The sequence below is a fragment of the Canis lupus genome, chromosome 27 (genome assembly GCF_003254725.2).
Source record: "Canis lupus dingo isolate Sandy chromosome 27, ASM325472v2, whole genome shotgun sequence".
NCBI lineage: Eukaryota > Metazoa > Chordata > Mammalia > Carnivora > Canidae > Canis > Canis lupus.
This window is the reverse complement of record NC_064269.1, coordinates 4,093,857-4,119,316: the sequence shown is the minus strand read 5'-3', so window position 1 is coordinate 4,119,316 and position 25,460 is coordinate 4,093,857. Positions and strand designations below refer to the sequence as shown.

General features: G+C 39.2%; 1 protein-coding gene and 1 pseudogene across 8 annotated transcripts in view; one reads left to right on the top strand and one right to left on the bottom strand.

Annotated features, from left to right (window-relative positions):
- DIP2B (disco interacting protein 2 homolog B) overlaps positions 1-25,460 on the top strand; it is a 220,844-nt gene that overhangs the window by 114,468 nt on the left and 80,916 nt on the right. For 6 of the 8 annotated variants that reach the window (XM_025477622.3, XM_025477621.3, XM_049102728.1 and 3 more), the window contains exon 3: positions 12,241-12,369. In XM_025477622.3, the coding sequence (XP_025333407.1) occupies positions 12,241-12,369 (129 nt within the window). The remainder of the gene's footprint in view (positions 1-12,240; positions 12,370-25,460) is intronic. The other 2 variants (XM_049102727.1, XM_049102724.1) reach the window with 1 other exon arrangement.
- Positions 1,346-4,556, bottom strand: LOC112678133 (60S acidic ribosomal protein P1-like; annotated as a pseudogene).

Below are 25,460 nucleotides of genomic sequence, written 5' to 3'. Positions count from 1 at the left end.
AAAAAAAAACAGTCCCCACTCCCTTTATCTGAGATGCATTTTTAAAAAGTTAACTCTTGGCTGTCCCATTGATTATGGTTTATTCATGTGTCTTACCTCCTACTAGACTCTTAAGGACTTTAAAATCAGGAAAATTCTTTTTTTCATCATCATCATCATTTTTTTTTAAAGATTTTATTTATTTATTCATAGGATAGGAAGAGAGAGGAGAGGCAGAGACACAGGCAGAGAAGCAGGCTCCATGCAGGGAGCCCAACGTGGGACTCGATCCGGGTCTCCAGGATCACACCCTGGGCTGCAGGCGGCGCTAAACCGCTGTGCCACCAGGGCTGCCCATCTTTTTTTCATTATTATTTTTATTCTTCATGTCTCCAGTTTCTAGCATTAGGACCTGACATATAGTAAATGTTTAGAAATGTTTGTGGAACCGAACAGAAAGGATATTTAGAATTTCCAGTATCTCTTTCAGTAAACATCTGTGAAGATGAAACTGTCAGGTAATGAAAGAAACAGATTACTCTACAGATTGGAGAGTGATGATCCTGGCAGCATGTCTCCACCCTCAATAAATCTTTTAACTTAGACATGCTACAACTCTAAGAGACTGTGTAGGGTATTTTGGTTCTCATCTGAGATTTGGCATTTCTCCATTTAATTTTTATTTTTAAATGAAATTAATGAATATTTATTTATTTATTTATTTATTTATTTATTTATTTGAATCTATTTTAAATAGTCAAATGGGACTACAGGGTTTATAACAACAACAAAAATGGGCAGTGTCTCTTCTTCCCTGGAGATGGATTCTTTCAGCGTCTTTAACTGTTTTTCTGGCATTTACCTCTGTGATTCGAGGTAACATTTTTACTATTTCTGGACTTTTTTTTTTTCCTTCAATTTGTGGCGTTATTTATTTCCTACTAGACAAGATGAGAATCTTGCTGTCTTACATATTCCTCCCTCAACCACATAGATACCACATACTCCCTTTCCCCCTTTTCCTCATTTCTTCACATTTCACATTTCCTACTTATTCTGGGCTCTAATTATGTTACTTGGGCTTAATATGTTACTTCTGTTGTTGTTAAATCAGCATTCAATGCTTATATATTTTTTAAAGATTTTTATTCATTTATTTGAGAGAGAGAGAGAAAGCATGTACATGAGCAGGGAGAGGGGCAGAAGGAGAGGGAGAAGCAGACTCCCAGCTGAACAGGGAGCACATTGGAGGGGCTCCATCTCAGGACCCTGAGCCAAAGGCAGATGCTTAACCAAATGAGCCACCTTGGCTTTTTTTTTTTTTTTTAAGAGTTCAGCTTTTTATCAAACAGGTTACAGAAGAGGTTTAGTTGAAAAGACCAAAGTCCATGTCATCACCAGACTCCTCTGATTCTTTCTTTGCTGCCTCTTTCTTCTCCTCAGCTGAGGCTGAGGTGGAGGGAGTGGGACCTCCTGCCAGTGTAGCACCAGCTGCTGCTCCTTAGGGTTCACCAACCCCTGCATTACAGATGAGGCTCCTCATGTTGACATTGGCCAGGGCCTTTCAAACAAGCCCAGCCCAAAAGGTTCAACATTTACACCTGCTACCTTAATAGGGCTTTGATCTTATCCTCCATGACCCTCACCTCTTCGTAGTGCAGGGTGAGGGCCGAGTAGATGCAGGCGAGCTCCAGGACCAAGGCCACGGTTGCTCAGGCGCTGCTGGGCATGGTGCTAGTCACCCAATGAGACGAGAGCCTCACCCTGATGCGGTGACTGAGCACCTTACCTTAGCAGTAGCTGAGGAAACTCAGTGCTTACTACATGATTATGATTATGTAAATACTGTTCACAGCTAAGCCGTTTGCCTTACCAGGATTACAATTTTTTCTTTTTTCTTTTTTTTTTTCAGAATTATCCATCAGTTTATTATTCTTTTTGTAGAAACAGCTCTTGGTGCTGGCTCTCTTCCTGCAAGTATCTGAACTGTTTGTTTTCCTATTCTGCTACAGGCCTTCATCATCATTCTGGTGGCATTTTGAGAAAGAGTAGGGATAGATGGAAGTGTTCTGCCGTGTTTAATCAGAATTCTTTATCCTTAAATTTCTATGTAAGCGTTATTCAGAATTTGTACAAAGATAATTCCTATCAAACTGAAAGACCTCAAAGACAGTACCTCATTTTTACTGTTCATGAGCAAGCGGATCATATGGTCTCCAAAGCGGCCTGATTTATGTGTTCATACTGGGAGGCCTCCCTCCTTCAGGGGGTCTGAGAAGAGACCTGCTCAGCTCTGTTTAGCAACTGCCCACCATTTAAAATTTCCCTTAAAGGGGCGCCTGGGTGGGTCAGTTGTCCTTGTTACAGTACATATCTGACTCTTGATTTCAGCTCAGGTGATGATTTCAGGGTTGTGAGGTCAGGCTCCATGTGGGGCTCTGCCCTGGGTGTGGAGCCTGCTTAAAGAGTCTCTCTCTTCCTCTCTTCCTCCCCCCCACCCCCCACAGTCAATCAATCAATCAGTCTTAAAAATTGCCCTTGAAGTTCAATTGTGCCCCCTCTTTTGAGTCCATGTATCTTGTCTGAGGACATTACTACAGCTTCCGTTTTGGATGGCATTGGGTTAACAATCCATTCTGTCTTCATGTATTTGAGATTGTTTGCAACCTTTGTGTGTTTTTCTTCTTTGTCCTTAGCCTTTGTCCCACCATCTTTCACTTCATTTAGTTGTGTTTGTCTCCTGCTTTAGAATAGAATCTCACCTTTTCCATGTTCCTTCTTGGCCTAGGTTTGCACATTGTTTTTTCCCAGTCCCTCACCTGCTGCCCTTTTAGGGATAAGACCTGTCTGTTTATGAATTTGGTCATGTGTTGATATTCTCCAGCTTGTCCTGGTAAGACACTCTGGTGACCCAGAGACTTTCCCCAAACTTGGATTTCTTTTGTGATCACTGCTTATTTTGCTAGAGGGTATTTGCTCACTGGTATTCCAGTGTGTATCCACATGCTGCCTTTGCCAGCGGCTCCACACCCCTTTCATCACTGTTCTCCGTTCAGTCCTGCCTTTGAGATTGTGCAAGCCTGTATATGACCGAATTAAAATGAAACCAAAGAAAACCTTGTGTTATATGCTCTCTGAAGCCTCTGATAACCCTTCTTGAGGATAGTCTGTGACTTTTTCTTTCTTTTCTTTTTTCCCTTTCCTTCCCTTTCCTTTCTTCTCTTTTCTCTCTTTCTCTTCTCTTCTCTTCTCTTCTTTTCTCTTCTTTTCTTTTCTTTTCTTTTCTCTTTTCTTTCTTTCTTCCTTTCCTTTCCTTTCCTTTCCTTTCCTTTCCTTTCCTTTCCTTTCCTTTCCTTTCCTTTCCTTTCCTTTCCTTTCCTTTTTCCTTCCTTCCTTCCTTCCTTCCTTCCTTCCTTCCTTCCTTCCTTCCTTCCTTCCTTCCTTCGCTCATCAGGACAGGTGCACCCCTTAATCTCCCCATCACCTATTTGGCCCATTGCCCCACCCACCTCCCATCTGGTAACCATCAGTTTACAACTCTGTTTTTCTTAATGACCTTGCATTAAGTATGAAAATTATGAAAGGCACACATTTTTTTTTTTTTGCATGAAACTTGCATAGCTTAGAGATACACAAATAAGCAGGCTTTTCAGATTAACATTTGACCATGCCCTTTAAATTGGTATCTCTCCATTTTTGTCTTTTTTTCCTAGTCATTCACTATCATTGGTGGAACTGAGGAGGCAGACAAGATTATTTATTTTAGTCAAATTGTTGGTGCCTACACTGTGAGACCCAGAGCTGGTTACTGCAGGAGATACAAGATGAGTTAAGACCAGACTCTGACCTCAAGTTATTTATACTGTAGTAGGGGAGATAAGACAGGTATACAAATGAGGATTATAAAAAATACAGTAAACTAAGCATTGTAAGAGAGTTCTAAACAATTAACTATAGAAATTCAAAGGGATGTGATCTTAAAACCAGCTATTGAAGTCAAGTATGGCATTTCGGAATGCTCCAGAACATTTCCAACTATATAAATATTAAGTAGGCAGCACTTTGTGTGTGTGGAGGGGGTAGGATCTATTTTATTTTATTTATCCCATTTTGATTTAAAAGTTCCTTCCTGAGTGAGGATCACATCCTGATGGAAAGAAGGAGTTTTGTATTCCAGTCCCAGTTCTGTGCTTTCATTTGCTAGGTTTGGATAGTATTATAGTCTGGAGTGCACACACATTGCAGTCCTATCTATTCCCACATTCCTTATCAGAAGGGAAGTCCACTATCTTCCTCTGGAGGCTTCTCTGAATTGTTCAAGAACCCCCTGGGATATTGCTAGAGCAGAAGGGAGAGGTGGTCAGTGCAGCTTCCACACCCAAAAGGGAAGAACCCCATAGTCTGTTGTTGCTTTTTAGTGCCTTGTGAGGTACTTTTTGAACACTGTGACCAGTGTGATACGGACCTCCTGCTAAGCATGCTTCCTGGATGGAAGAGCCCAGTCTGCTCAGCTCAGTCAAGGTCCCCTCTTGCATTCTCAGGGCAGAGCTCTCGGCATGGTACTCTTTCAGCTCCATGCTCACCATCTTCCTGCTGCCAGGTGGCCCAGGAAGCGCTAGGTCGGGATCTGTTCAGACACCTGCCACTTCACAGACCCAGAAGCTCTAACTCCCCTTTCTTCCAGAATCCACCCCTACCAATCAGGCAGATGGCCCCTTTTCCAGACTCCAAATGCAAACACTCTCCTTCCTTCCTGCCTTTTCCTAGGCAATGAGGTTAACCACCTATCCTTCTAAGGCAGGCGTTCAGCAATTTGGAGGAGGGACAGTACTTTAGCTCCAAAGGGAAGATTCCCCCTGCACCATATGATTCACCATACCCTCGCCCACCTGCTTGCACGAGGTGGGAATGGAGGCTCTATTTAATGATTCAAAGTGATTATTGACATTTTCTCAGTATAGAAAAAGAAATTTAATCTGTGATGGGTGTCCTGCTTCCTTAATGGCGTCTATCAGATAATGTTATTGTGAAGATAAAATGAGATGGTGTCATGAAAGTTTAAAGAGCCACAGAAATGTTATCATTGTTAATATGTCATTTCCTGCCTGAATCCCTGTAAAGACCACTCCTTTGGCTTAGCATGAGGGGCCAACCCGGCTTTTCTTCCCCACCAGCCTTTCTTAATCTTGTCAAGGTTTTTCTTCCTCACTGGACTTCTACAAACACCACGCTTTTGTAGGAAGTGGCTTTTGCGTCTCTGTGCTTTGCAAAAGCCTGTGTCAGTGTCTCCTCTTAACAGACCTTCCCTGAAACTCTCCTACAAACTAAATTGCCCCGTCTGTGGGCTCAGAGAGCCTGGTTCTTTTCCTTCTCAGAACATATGATGTAAAAGATATACATGATGTGGTGATCTCTTATATAATTTCTTCTCTGAACACCAGCCCCAAGATTAGTGAGCATGTTTGCTCTGTTTACTCTAAAAAGTTGAATTACTGTGTTACTTGGTTCTCAGAGCCCATCCTGCTTTACTCTGTTACCCTTACAGGTGAGAATATCTGCTAAATCATAAGCAGAGTTGAAAGATAAGAAGCTGAGGTTGGCTTTCTTTCATCTTCCTGAATGGAAATTTTACATGGTTTTATACTAGTAAATATCAGCTGCTTTTTCAAGTCATCACTGTTACTGTGTTCAAACAGTGGCATCGTGGAAGACTGTCTTTGCCAAAGAACAATAAATCATGTACATGTTGATCCTTGTGTTGTAGAAGAAATTAAAATTTGTGGGTTTTCTTCAATTTATTAAATCTAGCAGCAGCAACATTATTTAAACATAATGGCGACCCCTAGTGGATATTCTGTACAACTGACCAAGATACCAGGAACCCTCAAAGTGACATTGTGTAATTAGCGAGTTACCTTTTTCTTTGGATCTCAAGTATATTCACACTTGAATTTAGAAGTTTTGAAGAAGACTTGATTTGTGAGCTCCACAGCTCTTGTTCCAGCCCATATCTGTATTTACTGTTTTTAAAAATTACTTTGATTTATACCTCTTTCTTTAAACAAAAGAATGAAATGGTAAAGAACCACAGAGTACCTCATCATTACTTAAGGAATTTTATGTCCTCTTTGGTCCCTGTAGATGCACATAAGTAGTTTTTAACATTTACAGTTGTAATCACCCTATGGACATTATATTTTGTGGTGTTTTATCACTTGATTGTATTTCACTTAGACTATCTCATACATCTGCTGAGTCAACATATTTGCTTTTTTTTTGTGGTGTGTAATGCCTTATTATGTTGATACATGTAGTGAATTCTATCTTTGCTCGTAGTTTCTTTTTTTTTTTTTTTTTTTTTTGCTCGTAGTTTCTTACTGTGATAGTGAAACTGTACACATCTTATTCAAAGAATAGAAATTTCTATTTTCAGGCCCCAGGTAATTCCCGAGATCCACAGAGTGTGAAACCCTGGCCAGGGAATGATTCATCTTTAAGCAGCATATTGCCTGCCCCACTAATGTTGGATGTGCTGTTAAATAATGCCTTGCTGTGCTCCCATGTCTCCTGATTCTTTCTCTTCTCTTTGAGGAGACTTTAGGTACATTATTTCCTGCCCCCTTCCGTGACAAATTGTTGCCCTGGCAAGTAAGTTAAGGTGGGAATAGACTTCTACAGTTCTTTTAATCCAACCAGGACGTACTTTCCTCCCTCATACCTCCAAATTTGTATTGATTTGGCGGTTACTTTTGGAACAGGAGGCAACCGATTTTAGAAGATTGGAAAATCCTGCTTCCAGAGTTATAATTTGTCTAAAGAAGCTGAAAACTGAATATTATTTTAATTTATTTTGGCCAGAATCTATTCTATGTGAATGGCCTTTGTATTAGGAAGATCCAATATCATTTTTATTTCCTTCTTTACACTTAACTACTTCCTTGATTTTCTGTAATGAACATTACTATTTTTATATTTAGAAAAAGATAACTTTTCTAAATTACAGCATTCCAGTAAAACCTATGGAAAAATATATAAAACATTCAAAATCTCATCCCCTAGAGATAATTGCTATTAACATTTACTCTATTTGCTTCCAGTTTTTCAATGCACATATAAAATATATTTGTAAGTATTATATTTTAAAAAATAAACTCCAATTCATGAGAATAAAAATTTATAAAAACTCATGTAAACTGCGGACTGATTATTTACATTCAAAAGGATTATCTACAGGGGTGCCTGGCTGGTGTAGTTATGTGATTCTTGATTTTAGGGTTGTGAGTTCAAGCCCCACATTGGGTGTAGAGATTAAGAAAAAAGGGATTATTTACAGTTTCATTAAACTACTGTGTTATACTATTTTTTTTTAAGATTTATTTATTTATTTATCCATAGAGACACAGAGAGAGAGAGAGGCAGAGGCACAGGAAGAGGGAGAAGCAGGCTCCATGCAGGGAGCCCGATGTGGGACTTGATCCAGGGTCCCCAGGATCAAACCCCGGGCTGCAGGCGGCACTAAACCACTGCGCCACCGGGGCTGTCCACTACTGTGTTATACTTAAAGTGATTCAATTCCTAAGAATCCATTTTACTTTATTTGTTTTTATTTTCCTCTCTCTCTCTCTCTCTCTCTCTCTCTCTTTGGATAGCTTCTTTTGAACTTGAGGCTAAAGGTGCACATTTGAGCCAAGGTGGTTATTGGCTCATTTGAGCCAAGGTGGTTCTAGAAATCCATATTTCTAGATGCACATATTGCACATTTGAGCCAAGGTGGTTCTAGAAATCCATGTTTCTGTGGCATTGTGCTTTGTGGGCACCTGAGGAATGCTCACTGAACAAACTTGTCAGCCACTTATTGAAACTGCAAATTGACCTTCTTGGTTTCATTTCTGACAAACTACAACAAAATGATTGTCATGGTTTTAGACCCAAAAGGGACCTGATCTGCTTGGATGACTAAATTCCTGAGAGAACTGCGATAAACATAGCAGATCATCATAGTAATGTTGCTTGGTGAATAGTGTGTTGTGAGGCCTCCCCCCCCCCCCGCCCGTACCAGCTCAGTAGATCTCTTGCTAAATGTCATCTGACTCTCAGTTCTCATCAGATGTCTGTATTTGTGTTATGTTTCCTTGTGGTTTGATCTCTGATGATGCCTAAATAATTCTAAGTAGAAATATTCATTCTCTTGCATTTTTCCTCAGGCAAATGTATCAACTCCCAGTTCCCCATCACTGTCCTGTCATTTCCTTGAAACAATTTTTATTCTTTAACCTACATTATCTTCTTTCTCCTAATTAATTACATTGGAAAATACAAAGTAAAAGTATAAGTGAAAGGAATGGTAAAAAATACATAAACCTTTATTGTCCATCCTTTGTGAAATGAGAACCTATGTTCATGTTTTTCATCCTTGGAATTATTAGCTATCTAATTCAGAAGCTCCACGTTTCTTGGCAGGTTGATTTGGTCTGTCCTAGCAAATCTACTTATTTAATTTAAAGATAATCAGTGATGGATAACTCAGATAGAGATTCACACACACACACCCGCCAAATACACACAAAGTAACACAAAGCTAGTGTTTGTTTGTTTGAAGATTTATTTTATTTATTCATGAGAGGCACAGAGAGAGGCAGAGATGCAGAGACATAGGCAGAGGGAGAAGCAGGCTCCCTGAGGGGAGCATGATGCAGGACTCGATCCCAGGACTCGATCCCAGGACCCTGGGGTCACGCCTGGAGCCGAGGGCAGAAGCTCAACCACTGAGCCACCCAGGTGCCCCAAAACTAGTGTTTTAAACTTAGTGCTCTAAGCTAAACCATTTTCTCTGTTCATAGTTACAGGCAAAGTAGCTCACGTGTGCTAATCTGATTTCCTTCCTTTATAGATCATCCGATAATACAAATAAAAATAGCCCTTTTCTATTTTTTGTTCTCTATTTGAAATTAATTGGAATATGCTTTAAATGATTTCTCTAACGAATGACTGAAAACTTTATTTGGAGGGGCTTTTTGCAGAATCTTTTACATGAAGGCAATTGATCTTTTTTTTTTAAAGAACTATTATTTAGCCGCTGACTGTAAATCCTGAGGCATTTTATGTGTTCCTAAACTATATTATTAATTCTGATTGCTTTCCTCCTAACAGTCTTGGGAGAATTTTCATAACCTTTTCTGCTTGAGAACCAATGGAGTTAGACAGATCTGGGTTTGAATCCTGACTCTGTGACTTTGCACAAATGATCCATGTCTCTGATCCTTTCTTTTTCTGTAATAAGTTGATAGTGTTACTGCTAACTTTATGGGTTGTTGTGAGGAATAAATAATATGTGAAAACTTCTGTATGCACACTGCCTAGCAAAAAACAAACTCTTATTTTTTATTTTTTTATTTTTTATTTTTAGAGCAAGCAGTGGGGGCCATGGTAAGAGAGAGAGGGAGAGAATCATAAGCAGGCTTTGCGCCCAGCATGGAACCCAATGTGGGGCTCAGTCTCACGACCCTGAGAGCATGACCTGAGCCAAAATCAAGAGTCAGACACTAAACCAACTGAGCCACCCAGGTGCCCCTAGCTTTTGTTATTAGAGACTGAGAGTTGATAAGTTTTTTCTGTGAAGGGCGAGATAGTAGGTATTTTAGGCTTTAAGGACCATCAGTATCTGTCCTAGTTACTTAAGTGCTACCTTGACAGTACGGAAGTATCCATAGGCAGTACATAAACAGATGAGCATGGCTTTGTTCTGATAAAACTATTTATAAAAAGAAATGGGCTATAGTTTGTTAGCTCCTTTGTATGCTAAGAAATGAAACAAGGTATGAAAATATTACGAATTCAGTATAGCTATTTTGTGAAATGGATTATCAAAAGAATTTAAGTTGATTAAAAACTTCAATTTACAGGGGTATCTGGGTGGTGCAGTTGGTTAAGCGCCCAATTCTTGGTTTCGTCACAGGTTGTGATCTCAGAGTTGTAGGATCAAGCCCCGTGTCAGTCTTTATGCTCTACATGGAATTTGATTGACATTTGTTCTCCTTCTCCCTCGCTCGCTCTCTCTAAATGAATCTTAAAAAAAAAAAAAAAACCTTCAATTTACAGTCCATTACATTTCAAAATATCAGTGTTAAAATATGTTCTGCTCAGTTAATATATTTTATATTAAAATTATCAGCTGCCAGGAGCCATCAAAAACAAACATTTCTAGATCTATAAAAGTACTTTAGTAGAGAACATCCTAAAGTATATTCCTCTTGCATTCTTAAAAACAGTAAATGAAAAATAATCTAACCATTAAAAAAAAAAGCCTTTTAAATTATATCTTACGATTTTGTGGGTCAGGAATTTGGGCAGAGCTCAGTTGGATGATTTTGGTGCTCCACATGGTGCCAGTTAGGGTCACTAAATGCTTTTCATTGGTGCATGGGCTGGTCTAGAAGATCTGAGATGATTTCACTAATATGTCTGGGGCCCTGGCAAGGACAGGTAGAGGGCTGGGCTCAGCTGGGACTGTCACCTAGATCTCTTACACATGGCCTATCTAGCATGCTAACCATTTTTAAAAGATGATATGAGATTGTCATTATGAGTCTCAGTTCCTGTACTACCATGATGCCCTTAGCCTTTACAAGACTTGTGGGACTATTGCTTGTACTCCCTAGACCACTGTGCTTTTTTTTCTTGACTTTACAATTCTCACTTGTGATCTGGAGCAGTACATTCACTGAATAAGTGACATCTTACTGTTGTAGGCACGTAATTTCCTACGTGTAAGGTGCCTTGGTGGGCACAATTAAGTGCTATTTAAGAAATTTAAAATATGTCTTAAAAAAAAGAAATCCTAAAAAAAAAAGAAAGAAATCCTGGGCAGCCCGGGTGGTTCAGTGGTTTAGTACTGCTTTCAGCCCAGGGCCTGATCCTGGAGACAGACCCAGGATCGAGTCCTACGTTGGGCTCCCAGCATGGAACCTGCTTCTCCCTCTCCCTGTGTCTCTGCCTCTCTCTCTCTCTCTCTCTCTCTCTCATGAATAAATAAATAAAATCTTAAAAAAAAAAGTTTTAGTTATGGGGAAGTCATCAAAGAGGGAGACAAACCATGAAACTCTTAACTATAGGAAACAAACTGTGGGTTGCTGGAGAGGAGAGGGGTAGGGAGAGGGGGTAACTGGGTGATGGGTACTAAGGTGGGCACATGATGTGATGAGCACTGGGTATTATATACAACTGATGAATCACTGAACTCTACATCTGAAACTAATGATGTACTATATGTTGGCTAATTGAATTCAAATAAATATTTTAGCTATCCAAGATGAGTGAGTTCTAGAGATCTATTATACAACATCATGCTTGGAGTTTACAGTACTGTATTGTACACTTATAAATTTATTAAAAGGGCATATCTTATGCTAAATGATCTTACTGTAACTTTAAAAAATATGACTTAGGAGCTAACACCATTTGAGGCAAAAGAGACAGTGTAATACCAGAACTTACAGTGTTTATCTTCTGATTATTATTTTTTTTTAATAAAGATTCTATATATTTATTCATGAGAGACACAGAGAGAGAGGCAGAGACACAGGCAGAGGGAGAAGCAGGCTCCACGCAGGGTTTCCAGGATCACGCCCTGGGCCAAAGGCAGGCGCCAAACCACCAAGCCACCCAGGGATCCCTCTTCTGATTATTTTACCTGCTTATTTCCCCCTCCTCCATATTCCTGATAAGACAGTAAATGTTGAGAGGGCAGGGAATGCGGACAGGCCAGGTACTAGAAGGGACAAGTTCAGTAGTGACTCCAGTTGAAAGAGGGGCTAATAGACTTGACTCAAAGCTGTGTTTCTGTAATAAATATCATAGTTTTACTTAAATGACATGTCTGTTTGGAGTAACTTCTGGTGGGGAGGCTAAAGCTCCCCAGATTATTTATTCTTTGTGCCATTATGCAGGACTTGGGGGGTCATATACACCCCATTATCCCCCCACCCCATCAATTCTTAGACTCTCTGGAATGGCCTTTTCACTTTACATTCTTCTTCTTAATCTTTCTATTTTATCACCTGTTGACAATTACAACTCTAAGATTATATTTTTTAGCCTGGATGTCTCTGCATCATTTTTATGTATGTATACTGATGCTCTCTAATCACTTATTATAGATAAGGTAATATTACCACCTCAGAGTGTTGTGGGAATGCCATAAAGTGCTCAGAAAACTAGCTATTATTGTTGTCAGATAACCATATACCAAACTTCCTTTTTCAGAAGCTGATTCAGCAGTACAGAAAGAACACAGAAACCAGACACCTGCTCCGTCTGCAGCTCAAACTTCCGCTCCTTCTAAGTACCACCGAACTCGATCTGGGGGAGCCAGGGATGAACGATACCGATCAGGTAAGAAGGAACTGAAAGTTACCGGCAGAATAGCTTTTAGTGACTGAAGTATGACCCCTATATCCTGAAAGCTTTTAATGTTTGTTTGTTTGTGGAAAAAAGGGCCAACAGGTCTATATTAATTCATTCATCAGTCGTTTATTGAATATCTATTATGTGCCAGGTGTGGAAGATAGCCAATATTATTAGCTGGGGCTATAGCAGCAAATATGATGCTTCTGTACTCAAGGGCAGAAGGGGAGTCAAGCAGGTACAAAGGCAACATGGGTAAATAACTAAGAAAATAGAGAGCTAGGCTCACGTAGGGTGGTACTGGGAGAGTTTAGTGAACTCTGTTGGAAGAGGCAGATCCTTCTGTGTTTGCCAGAGCTGTAGATCAAGTCTTTTTACTAATGGAGCTGGAACAAAAACTCAAAGATGAAATTTCAAGTTAGTAAACATATTTTTTAAAGATTTTATTTACTTATTCATAAGAGGCAGAGAGAGAGAGGCAGAGACACAGGCAGAGGGAGAAGCAGGCTCCATGCAGGGAGCCCAACGTGGGACTTGATCCTGGGTCTCCAGGATCACGCCTTGGGCCGAAGGAGGTGCTAAACCGCTGAGCCACCTGGGCTGCCCTCAAATTAGTAAACTCTTAACCTTTATTTCTTCTGACGCAAAAGGTACCCATAAGAAGGGAAAAAACAACTGCTGGGGCTGGCAGTGGGAAAGTGCCTCTGCCATATCATGGCCGGGACTGGTGAGCCGAGGGACAAATCATAGACCCTTAGGAGGACCTGTGGCATAGCAAGCCCATCTCATGCCCACCTGTTGTCCACTGTGCTAAGGCAATCTCCACAGAGCATTCACTGTCTTAAGAAGTAGAATTAGGCCATCAAACTAATTGCAGTGCTCTTTTTCTTCGGAGTTTGGACTCCTATACCAGCCAACCTTTAACCTTCTCTTGAATTGGAAAACATAGTGTATATCACATCCTTTCAGAAGTTGTTTTAGAGAAAACGAGGAAAAGGACATGGTTGCAGAGTTGTGCCAGACATTTTGTGAGCTGATTTTATTAGATATCTATGTTTATACACTGAAAGGAGGGAATGAGAAGTGTTCCATTAAAAAAACAGAGATTTTACATGCCACCTCAGAATTTTCCCTTATACCTAACCTGGTCTTGAGCAATCGGGGAGGCTTTCTCAGAGAGTAAGATATTTAAACTACGTCATAGCAGACAGACAGTGTTAGGGAAGTAGCATCAGGTAGTAGACCTGAAGGGAGTTCACTATGGCTGGAACTTAGAATGCAAGGACCCAGAAAGAGGTGGGAGACGAGTCTAAGGAAGATTACCAGGGAAGAGATCTTAAGGAATCTTGAATACCATTGAAGGGTTTCAGCAAAGTAGTTATGTAGATTTGTGTTTGTTCTAGGGGTCTCTCTGGCGGCAGACCTCATCTCTGCCATATCTGTGTCCCTGGGCCTGGCACAAGGTCAAACATATATAAAGGCTAAATACTTTGGAGAAAAGAAAGAATAACAGTAGTTACTAGTTAAGGAATGGATTCGAAGGAGGTATGGCTGGATCTAGAAAAACCTCTCAGGAGGTGCTCTTTGTTGCCAAGACCCAAGCCTGATTTCCTAGACCCCATCACTGCCATTTAAGGCTGGAGTCCAGGTCCAGCAGCAGTGGGTTCTGACCAGTCCAGAAGGGTTTGGGCTTCTAAACTCTCATCCCGGGCCTTCTGAGAGTTTTGTGGATTCCCCCCCTCCCTTTTTTGTTTGTTTTTATAGCGTATAGTAAAAGAACTAGTAAGGAACCAAAAAGGTGATTCTCTGCATCCTATGCCCAGACTGTTCACATACAGAAAGAAAGCTATAGTGACCGTTAGTGTAAAATTTTGACTCAGCCAAAACCTGTGAGCTCCAGCCCCTGTTCTTCTTACACTGTTTCTTTCAGATTTACCCCAAATGTGGGGAAGTGTAGTCTGTGAATCAAATACTGGTTAGTGGACTGTGTAGTCTCTTGGTTAGGTACAGGGGTTTTAAGAGGGTTTAAAAATGAGTAGGGTTTTGGATATTTGTCTCACAGGACTTTTTCTTCTAAAGTAGTAGCAAGCAGGCCAGAGAGGAGGCAAAGTGAGGATGAAAAGGTGATTTAAAAGCCCTGAAGATACTGAAAGCTGTAAGAATACTGCAACACTGTCACGAGGGGAACATGAAAGAGGAGGCATGCAAGCATAGATTTGGGGGGAAAAATTCCTTTTTTCCGTGTATTAGGACTTAGCCAAATTACTTCCATACCTAAAACTTACCTAATTAGGAATTACTTAATCAAAGGAAAACTAAACAAATTGTGGCTTCTGTGAATAAGAGGAAGTCAACAGTAGCAGCAGAAGTAGAGCAAATAAATGGTAGGAATTGTTGGGAGTTGATCTTTACCTCTTTGCCACCATATCCTTAGGAAGGATTACATTTACATGGCACATGCAACAGTGACGAAAAGACATAGGGTGTGTTCAGTAAAAGTCACAAGCATTCAGAATAAATGGATGCGTCTACAGCAAAGACTTAAATGATGTTAGTGAGCATTACTGGAAAATCCTTTCTTGTTTGGTTGAGGCTTATTAATACCTACGACATTTCAACCAATCATAATCAAATCTAAGTAGACTTAGTATTGCATATTCCAGACAAGGTATAAAGAGCTTATATTTATTCAGAGTTAGATCTGATCTGATTCTGTTCTTTGCCCTTAGCCAAGAGGTTCTGACGTTTCAAATACACTTATTAGTCCCCCTTTTCTCCTGCACATCAAGGCATGATGCACCTTCCTACACATGTGTTATGGTCACAAGTATAGAAAATATGCAATTGATGCCTGAGATAAAAAGTGATCTTATGGTAAGTCATTCTGACAACTCCTTTAAAGTTAAATTTTAGGGACACCTTAGTGGCTCAGCTGTTGAGCATCTGCCTTTGGCTCAGGGCCTGATCCCAGAGTCCCGGGATCGAGTCCCACATCACGCTCCCTGTGAGGAGCCTGCTTCTCCCTCTGCCTGTCTCTCTCTCTCTCTCTCTCTCTCTCTCTCTCTCTCTCTCTGTCATAAATAAAGTTGAATTTTAGAGCAATTAGCTACTTCAAACAAAGCAACAAAAACAAAAAAGGATTTAGGGTCTTTGTATTACCTTTTCAGCACAAACACTAATGCTGGAAAAGGATACCCAGCTTTCACATGCTTCTGGCAGAGATAACCGAAGTCAGCTGTGTCTGGGGACTGAACTTCGGAAGTGACTTCTTTATCAAAGATCAGAATGAATTGTATGCTGGTGAATGAATCAGATCCAGTTAGAAGAGCTGCCTGTTTTGATCAATAAGGGGATTTGCTAATATAGAAACTGTGAACATCTCCTTTTGACACTGATGTATGGGTCAGGGCTTATCTTGTTAGAATATAGATGGGTGGTTTGATTGGTCCTGTGGTCTGATGCTAGAATCCTTATGGCAGAGAACATGCTCTGTAATCATTAATTATCCAAATGTTATGTGCCTTGTGAAGCTTGATCATTGTGAATAATTCCCTCGTTTTAGCAAGTTTGCTATTACATGTTTCATATCATGCAAAAATGATTCTGGAACTGTGGTATTTTTAATAACTGAGCATTTGATTTGCTGTTGTTGAGGAAGTGCTTTTTCTCAGTATAGCAGTTAATCATTTGTTTTCCAATATAGCTAAGAACTGTAATTTTATCTAATATAAGGGCAGTTTTCACATTTTAACATGTCTGAAATCAAGATACGTTTTATATAGGATGGCATCATGGATTCAGTAAAATACGGCAATCTTGATTCAACTAAGTAAACCTCAAGGACACTAAATAGCATAATAAATATAAATGCAGCGTAACACTAGTTCAGAGCCGTAAGTAAGTTGGTACTGTGGTATTAAAGGTAACAGCACAACATTTTGGCAATGTCTTTAAAACTTCAAATATTCATCACTTTTTACCCAGAAATTCCACTTCCTAGGAATTTATTTTACGCAAATACCTACATATGTACACAAAGATAGGTATGCAAATATAGTTGTTATAATATCAATCACAATAATACAATATAATAAGTTATAATAGGTCCACACAATGGAATTTTATGAAAGTTGATTTTCAAATTCTGTGAAGGCTCATAGAAGGTCAATGAGGTAAATTTTTTTTTGTGCAGATATGGAGAGTTGTACTGTAAATGTGTGTATATATATATTTTTAAGATTTATTATTCATTTTAGAGAAAGAGTAAAGGATAGGGACAGAGGGAGAGAGAAATTCTAAGCAGACTCCATGCTAAGCGTGGAGCCTGACATGGGGCTCAATCTTGCAACATTGAGATCGTGACCTGAGCCGAAACCAAGAGTCAGACCTTAGGACTGTGCTACCCAGGCACCCTGAAATGTGCAAATGGGTTTTTAATAAATGTAAGACAATGTGTAGCATATGATTTTTGTAAATACTAATAATAACAATAATTATACATATTATCTACACAGATGCAGAAACCGGGGAGAATATGTAGCAGATTATTGAGGTGGGATTAGTTGTGAGAAGTGCTGGATCTGGGGAAAATTTTCCCTTCAGCATTATATGTGCTTACATCTTTTTCCAATATGTATATTAATTTTTTCTCAGGTTTTTTTATTGCAGTAAAATATAAAATATATGTAACATAAAACATATTTATTCTTAAAGATTTTATTTGTGAGAGATACACAGAGAAAAAGAGGCAGAGACATAGGCAGAGGGAGAAGCAGGCTCCCCGCAGGTACCCCAATGTGGGACTGTATCCCCAGACCCCAGGATCACGCCCTGAGCTGAAGGCAGACGCTCAGCCACTGAGCCACCTAGGTGTCCCATATTCATATTATTTTTAAACAACAACAAAAAAAATAGCACATGTTTTTTTCCTTTCTTTTATTGAGGTATAACTGACATATTACATTAGGTCAGGTATACAAAACAATGATTCAATATTGTGAAATGATCACCACAATGAGTCTAGTTAGCATCCACCACCATACCTAGCTACAATGTTTTTTTTCTTGTGGTGAGGACTCTTTAAGATTTATTCCCTTAGGGGTACCTAGGTGGCTCAACAAGTTAAGCATCTGATTCTTGATTTCAGCTCAGGCTGTGATCTCAGGGTTGTGGGATTGAGCCCTGAGTTGGGCTCTGTGCTCAGTAGAAAAGTCTGCTTGAGATTCTCTCTCTCTCCGCGCCCCCCCTTCTTTCTCTCTCTCTCTTTCTCTTTCTCTCTCCTCTCTCTCTTTCTCTCTCCCTAAATAAATAAAATGTTTTTTAAAAATATTCTCAAAAAAAGAGATTTATTCTCTTAGCAACCTTCAAATGTATAATACAGTATATATAATTAACTATAACCACCATGCTGTACTTTACATCTCCATGACTTAATTATTTTATAACTGGAAGTTTGTAAAAGATAGTTTTAAAAATGATAACCCTGGATAAATGATTTAAAGCCTTAAATCAATTATTGTTATTAATGATTTTTACTCTAAGTATGGATTCTTCTGCCTTAATACTGGGAGCTAAAAAAAAAAAAAATACTGGGAGCTAAATGCAACAATAATTCCCTCTGTCACTCTAATTGAGAACTTTATTTCTTTGTCCAAATTTGATCTTTGACATGGTGGCATTTGCTAAGGTGGCTACCACAGGTACACCAGGACCATTTTATTTCCATATTCACATGCTTCCTTGTGCCAAGGAAAGTAAATTGAGTTTAGTTCAGCAAGAATTTATTGTAGACCTCCTATGAGTTGAGCACAATTTAGATGCTAGAGAAACAGAAATTCAAGAATCTTTTCTTAAACATGGGAATCCTTTATACAAGGTAGAGGCATTGTAGATGAGGGTGTGATAGGGGAAGGAGCCTGGGAACCGGACATGGTTGAGGGCAGGCTTCATGGAGGTGTTGAAGTCTGGGTCAGTTTGAAGGATGAATAGCTATTTGCTATATAGATATTCTAAGCTAAAGAAACATAATCTGTACAGGGGAATGTGAAATGCAAGTTAAATTTCACTTAAATTAAGATTTCACTTTCCCTTCCCACTAGTGCAGAGTGGTGCCAATATAAATGTGATACCCTGATGTTTCAGAACTTAGTAGTTGCTGCCTCTGCCATAATTAAAAATGGCATTAAAAATGTTAAAGTGGTTGGTACCTTAGAAATTGATAAAAGTGGGGGCACCTGGGTGGCTCAGTGGCTCAGTTAGTTGTCTGCCTTTGGCTTGGTCTTGATCTCAGGGTCCTGAGCCCCACATTGCGCTCTCTGCTGAGCAGGGTAAGTCTGCTTCTCTCTCTCCCTCTGTGCCTCCCCCCTGCTCACACTTGCTCTTTCTCTCAAATAAGTAAGTAAAATCTTTAAAAAAACTTGGTAAAAGTGGCATGACTACTTGATGGCTTCCAGGTAACTCTTGAACTGTACTTCTCTACTTAATGACTCAACCTGCCCATGTGTCTGCCTTTCAGTCTGTCCGTTCCTACCTATCTGTGTGTCTGTGTGTCCATTTATCTATCCATTCATCCATTCTAACGGTTAAGGACAGTGTTTGTTCTGCCATATGTCACTTATGCATCACATCTTAACCACTTCATAAAGATAAGCCAATAGGAACAGCTACTTTAAAACTCTCTTTAAAACTATTTCCCATGCCACCTAGGCAGCCCTTGAGCTGTTCATCATTTTAAAAATGTATGTGTGAGGGATCCCTGGGTGGAGCAGCGGTTTAGCGCCTGCCTTTGGCCCAGGGCGCGATCCTGGAGACCCGGGATCGAATCCCACGTCGGGCTCCCGGTGCATGGAGCCTGCTTCTCCCTCTGCCTATGTCTCTGCCTCTCTCTCTCTCTCTCTCTCTCTCTGTGTGACTGTCATAAATAAATAAAAATTTTAAAAAATATTTTAAAAAAATGTATGTGTGAGAAATTTTTTTAATCCTAAGGATGCTAACATTTAAATTGTATTAGAGGTATTAATGCAGGTAGATAAATCAACTAGAGGTATAATAATTAGAAAAGAAAAAGTAAAACTGTATTTGCACTTAATATGATGTTTATTTAGAAAACCCAAGAGAATTAGTGGTAAAATTAATCTAATGACATAATTCAGTCAGGTAGCAAGGTATAAAATTAGTACAGAAATCAGTAGCCTTCATATATGCAACCAATAACCAGTTAAGAGATATAATGGTAGAGCAAACCTCATTTACAAAAGCAATAGAAAAGATAAGACCTATTTAGGAAAAATGTAAGAAATGTGTAAAGCCTTTATGAAAGAAACTTTAAAATACCCTGAAGGACACTGTAAACATGATAAATGGAAAAGCATCCCTTATCCTTTGATAGAATAATTCAGTGTGGGACGCCTGGGTGGTTGCTCAGTGGTTGAGTGCCTTCAGCTCAGAGTGTGATCCTGGAATCCCAGGATCGAGTCCCATGTTGGGCTCCCTGCATGGAGCCTGCTTCTCTCTCTGCTTGTGCCTCTGCCTCTCTCTCTGTTTGTCTCATGAATAAATAAATAAAATCTTAAAAAAGTAATAATAATTCAGCGTGACAAAGATGGTAGGGCTCACTAAATTAGCTTATAAATTTTTAAAATTATTTATTTATTTATTTATTTATTTATTTATTTATTTATTTATTCATGAGAGACACAGAAAAAGAGGCAGAGACATAGAGGGAGAAGCAGGATCCCTGCGGGGAGCCCGATGAGGGACTTGGTCCCAGAACCCCAGGATCACGCCTTAGAGCTGAAGGTAGATGCTCAACCACTGAGCCAGTCAGGTGTCCCTAGTTTATAACTTTAATCCAGTTTCAATAACACTATCAAATTTATCTATGGAGCTAGAAAACATGTTTTTGAAATTCATTTGGAAAAATAAACACATAAGAATAGCTAAGAAACACTGAAAAAAGAGAACCTATGAAGAGTGACTATACTGACTAGACATGAAAGTGTACCCTAAAGATTCTATAATTAAAATAGTGTGGTGGCTCACAGAGTGGCAGACAGACAATTGAAATAGAATAACAAGTGTGGAATAGACCAAACAGACCAAAGTACCTCTGGGATTTAGTGTATAATATAGCATTGTAAATCCCTGGGTCAGAAATGTACTTTTTAATAAATTGGTGCTAGGACAGCTGGAAAAATATGAAGTAAATCCATACCTCACACCATATGCCAGCAAAAACTCCAAATGGATCAGATATCTACGTTAAAAAAAAAAAAAAAGCTAAGTACTGAAAGAAAACAATGGATTTTTCTATAATGTGGGCTTATAGAAAGCCTATGGGAAGAAGGTTTTCTGAGACTCAAAATCCAGATGTGATGAAAGACTGCATACAAAATGTTTTTACTGTGGTAAAAAACACATAAATTTACATTCTCAAAAATTTTTAGGTATACATTTTAGCATTAACTATGGGCATATTGTTACACAATAGCTGTCTAGAACTCTTTGATCTTGCATGACTGAAACTTTATGTTTAATGACAACTCCCTGTTTCCCCCTCTCTCAGTCTCTGCCAACCATAATCGTAATTTCTACATCTAAAAATTTGAGTAATTTAGGTATCCCTTGTAAGGAGAACCATGCAGTCTTTTTGTTTTATTCCACTTAGTGTAACATACTCAACGTTCAAGCATATGATAAGATTTATTTCTTTTTTAAGGTTGAATAGTATTCCATTGTGTGTATGTATTTTCTTTATACATTCATCCATTCATGGAGATTTAGGTTGCTTCCATGTCTTGGGTATTGTGAATAATGCTCCATTGAACATTCATGTGCAAATATCCCTTGGAACCCTGCTTTCCGTTCTTTTGGATATATACCTAGAAGTGGGATTACTAGATCATATAACAGTTCTATTTTTTATTTTTTAAAGAACCTTCTGTACTGTTTTCCATAGCAGCCGCACCATTTCACAGTCCCACCAACAGTGCACAAGGATTCTATTTTCTCCACATCCTCACCAACACTTGTTCTTTTCGTTTATTGTTTTTCTTTTTTTCCTTTTTTCTTTTCTCCTTTCCTTTCCTTCTTCCTTTCCTTTCCTTCTTCCTTTCCTTTCCTTTCCTGTCCTGTCCTGTCCTGTCCTATGGCTATCGTATGGCTATCCTATACCATTGTGGTTTTGATTTGCATTTCCTTGATGAATAGTGATGTTGAGCATGTTTTCATATGATTGTTCATTTGTTTATCTTCTTTGGAGAAATGTCTACTCGAGTCCCTTGGCCATTTTAAAATTGGTCACTTGTTATTGAGCTATAGGAATTCTTTATATATTTTGGACATTAATGCCTTATCCAGTATATGGTTTGTAAATATTTCCTCCCATTCTGTAGGTTTTGTTACTTTTGTTGTGCAGAAGCTTTTTAGTTTGATGTAGTCACACCTTTGCTTTTGTGCCTATAGTGTCATATCCAAGAAATTATTACCCAGGGACGCCTGGATGGCTCAGTGGTTGTGTCTACCCGGGGTCCCGTGATTGAGTCCTGCACTGGGCTTCCTGTGGGAAGCCTGCTTCTCTTGCTGCTTATATCTCTGCCTCTTTTTCTCTGTGTCTCCCATGAATAAATAAATAAAATCTTTAAAAGGAAAAAAAATTATTACTCATTCCAAGGTTATGAAGCTTCTCCTCTAATGTTTTCTTTTTTTAAAAAATTTTTTTTTTAATTTATTTATGATAGTCACAGAGAGAGAGAGAGGCAGGGACGCAGGCAGAGGGAGAAGCAGGCTCCATGCACCGGGAGCCCGATGTGGGATTCGATCCCGGGTCTCCAGGATCACGCCCTGGGCCAAAGGCAGGCGCCAAACCGCTGCGCCACCCAGGGATCCCTAATGTTTTCTTTTAAGAGTTCTCTAGTCTCAGGTCCTGTGTGTAGGTTTATTTATCATGAGTTAATTTTTACATATATTGTAAAATAAGTATCCAACTTCATTCTTTTATATGTGGATATTTCAGGTTCCCTGGCAACAGTTGTTGAAGGGTATCATTAACAGTTGTGCAGTCTTGGCACCCTTGTAAAGGACCATTTGACCATATATACAAGTATGGTTTCTGGGCTCTCTGCCTTATTCCATTGGTCTATATGTCTGTTTTTAAATTTTTTTTTTAATTTTTATTTATTTATGATAGTCACAGAGAGAGAGAGAGAGGCAGAGACACAGGCAGAGGGAGAAGCAGGCTCCATGCACCGGGAGCCTGATGTGGGATTCGATCCCGGGTCTCCAGGATCGTGCCCTGGGCCAAAGGCAGGCGCCAAACCGCTGCGCCACCCAGGGATCCCTATATGTCTGTTTTTATACCAGTATTATGCTATCTTGGTTTCTCTGGCTTTCTGATATGTTTTGAAATCCGGAAGTGTGAGGCTTCCATCTTTATTCTTCTTTAAGATTGTTTTGGCTGTTTAGGGTTCTTTGAGATTTCATATATGTTTGAGGTCTGTTTCTGCCTTTTTTAAAAATAAAATTTTATTTTAAGAATTCCAATATGATTATCATACAATATTATATTCGTTTCAGGTATACAAATAGTGATTCAATGATTTTATACATTACTCAGTGCTCACCCTGATAAATGTCATCACCACACAACATTATATCAGTATTATTGACTTCCCTATGTTCCACTTTTCATTGCTATGATTTTTTAATTTTATAACTGGAAATTTGTACCTCTTAATGTCCTTTATTTATTTCACTCACCTGCCCCACTCATCTCGCCTCTAGCAATCACCAACCAGTTCATGAACTGCGTTTAAGAGTCTGGGGTTTTTCTTTGTTCTTTTGTCTTTTTAGATTCCACATATAAGTGAAATCATATGGTATTTGTCTTTTTCTGTCTTATTTTACTTATTATAACCCCTCTAGATTCATCCCTGTTATCGAAAATGGCAAGATCTTGTTATTTTTAATGGCTGAGTAATAGTCCATTGTGTATTTATACCATATCTTCTTTATTCAGTCTACCAGAAGATACTTGAACTGCTTCTAGATCTTGGCTATTATTAATAATGCTGTAGTAAACATAAGGATACATATATAATTTTTAATTAGTGTTTTTGTTTTCTTTGGGTAAGTACCCAGTAGTGGAATTACTGGACCATTTGGTAGTTCTATTTTTAATTTTTTGAGAAATACTGTTTTCCACAGTGGCTATACCAGTTTACATTCCCACTGACAGTGTACCAAGGTTCCATTTTCTCCACACCCTCACAACATTTTTTTTTTTTAATTTTTATTTATTTATGATAGTCACACACAGAGAGAGAGAGAGGCAGAGACATAGGCAGAGGGAGAAGCAGGCTCCATGCACCGGGAGCCCGACGTGGGATTCGATCCCGGGTCTCCAGGATCACGCCCTAGGCCAAAGGCAGGCGCCAAACCGCTGCGCCACCCAGGGATCCCCCCTCACAACATTTGTTACTGTCTTTTTATTCTAGCCATTCTGACAGGTGTAAGATGAGATCTCCTTGTAGTTTTGATTCGCATTTCCAGACTCTTTGTTTAGGGTTTCTATGAAAGTTCCATTATGTAGGCATTGGCCATTAATGATTAGCCCCATCTCCAACCCCTCTCCCCTCCGAAGAGGATGAAGGATAGGACTGAAAGTTCCAAGTTTCTAGTCGTGATGTGGCCTCTCTAGTGACCAGCCCCAATCCTGAGGCTGTCAAGGAGGCTACCAAGAGTTGCCTAATTAAAACAGAAGACACTCCTGTCACCCAGGAAATTATACAGGTTTTCAGAGCTCAGTGTCAGGAAATGGGGCAAAGACCAACTGTATATCTCTTATTATGTCACATAATATTTAATCTGCAACGTTGAGAGGGACCTATGGAATATGAAGAAAAAGAAATTAGCATAACTATATTATCCAGTAGAATAATATAACTACCACAAGGGGCACCTGAGTGGCTCAGTGGTTGAGCATCTGTCTTTGTTTTTTGTTTTGTTTTGTTTTGTTTTGTTTAAGATTTTATTTATTTATTCATGAGAGACACAGAGAAAGGCAAAGACACAGACAGAGGGAGAAGCAGGCTCCATGCAGGGAGCCCGATGTGGGACTGGATCCCGGATCTCCAGGATCATGCCCTGGGCTGAAGGCAGGAGGTAGACTGCTGAGCCACCCAGGGATCCTGAGCATCTGTCTTTGGCTCAGGTCATGATCCCAGAGTCCTGGGATCGAGTCCACATCAAGCTGTCTTCAGGGAACCTGTTTCTTCTCCCTCTGCCTATGTCTCTGCCCCTTTCTGTGTGTCTCATGAACAAATCAGTAAAATCTTTTAAAAAAGAGTAGGTGTGATTTTTTTTATACAGTACTTTGACTCGGTGTAAAAACTAAAAGAAATACAAATACTGAACTCTAGTTAGACTTGTTTTTAATAGTAATATGGGATAGCAATTTTGAAACTACTTTGTGTATTGTAGGATTGAGTGAATGAGTAAAATATATTGAGGGCTTTGTGAACCAGGTTTTCTTACTGTTAGAGAACAAATGCAAAGGGGAAGGTTAGAATGAATTCTCTGGTTTTGAAATGGTTATTCATATGAATTTACGGTTTTTAAAATAGATGTAGGTATATGTGTATAAATACTTATTTTTATAATTATATTCCTTTATCCAGTGAAAGGGCTTTGAAGAAAGATACCTCAATAATGCTGAGCACTCCCACTTTTAAGCTCTTGGTTTCTAAATACTATTCTCCACTAAAAGGAGATGAAGCTCTTCAGAGAAATGTATAGTTACAGTGCTGGAGCAGGAAACATACCTGGAACATCTTAGACCAGAAAACAAATTACTGCTCACAATGATGGGAATATGTCAAAAGGACATAAGAGCTAGTTTGATTTGGCCTAATTGGTCAAATCTGGGATAGTAAGACCATCAAAATAAGTAATGATAGTAACAATAGCCATGGAATAAAATGAGAATCGATAGGTCTGTATTGATATAAATAAACAAATTGGGGGAGAAAGGGATGCTTTTATTTATAATAGAAAAATCACCTAATAAATACAGAATAAATAAA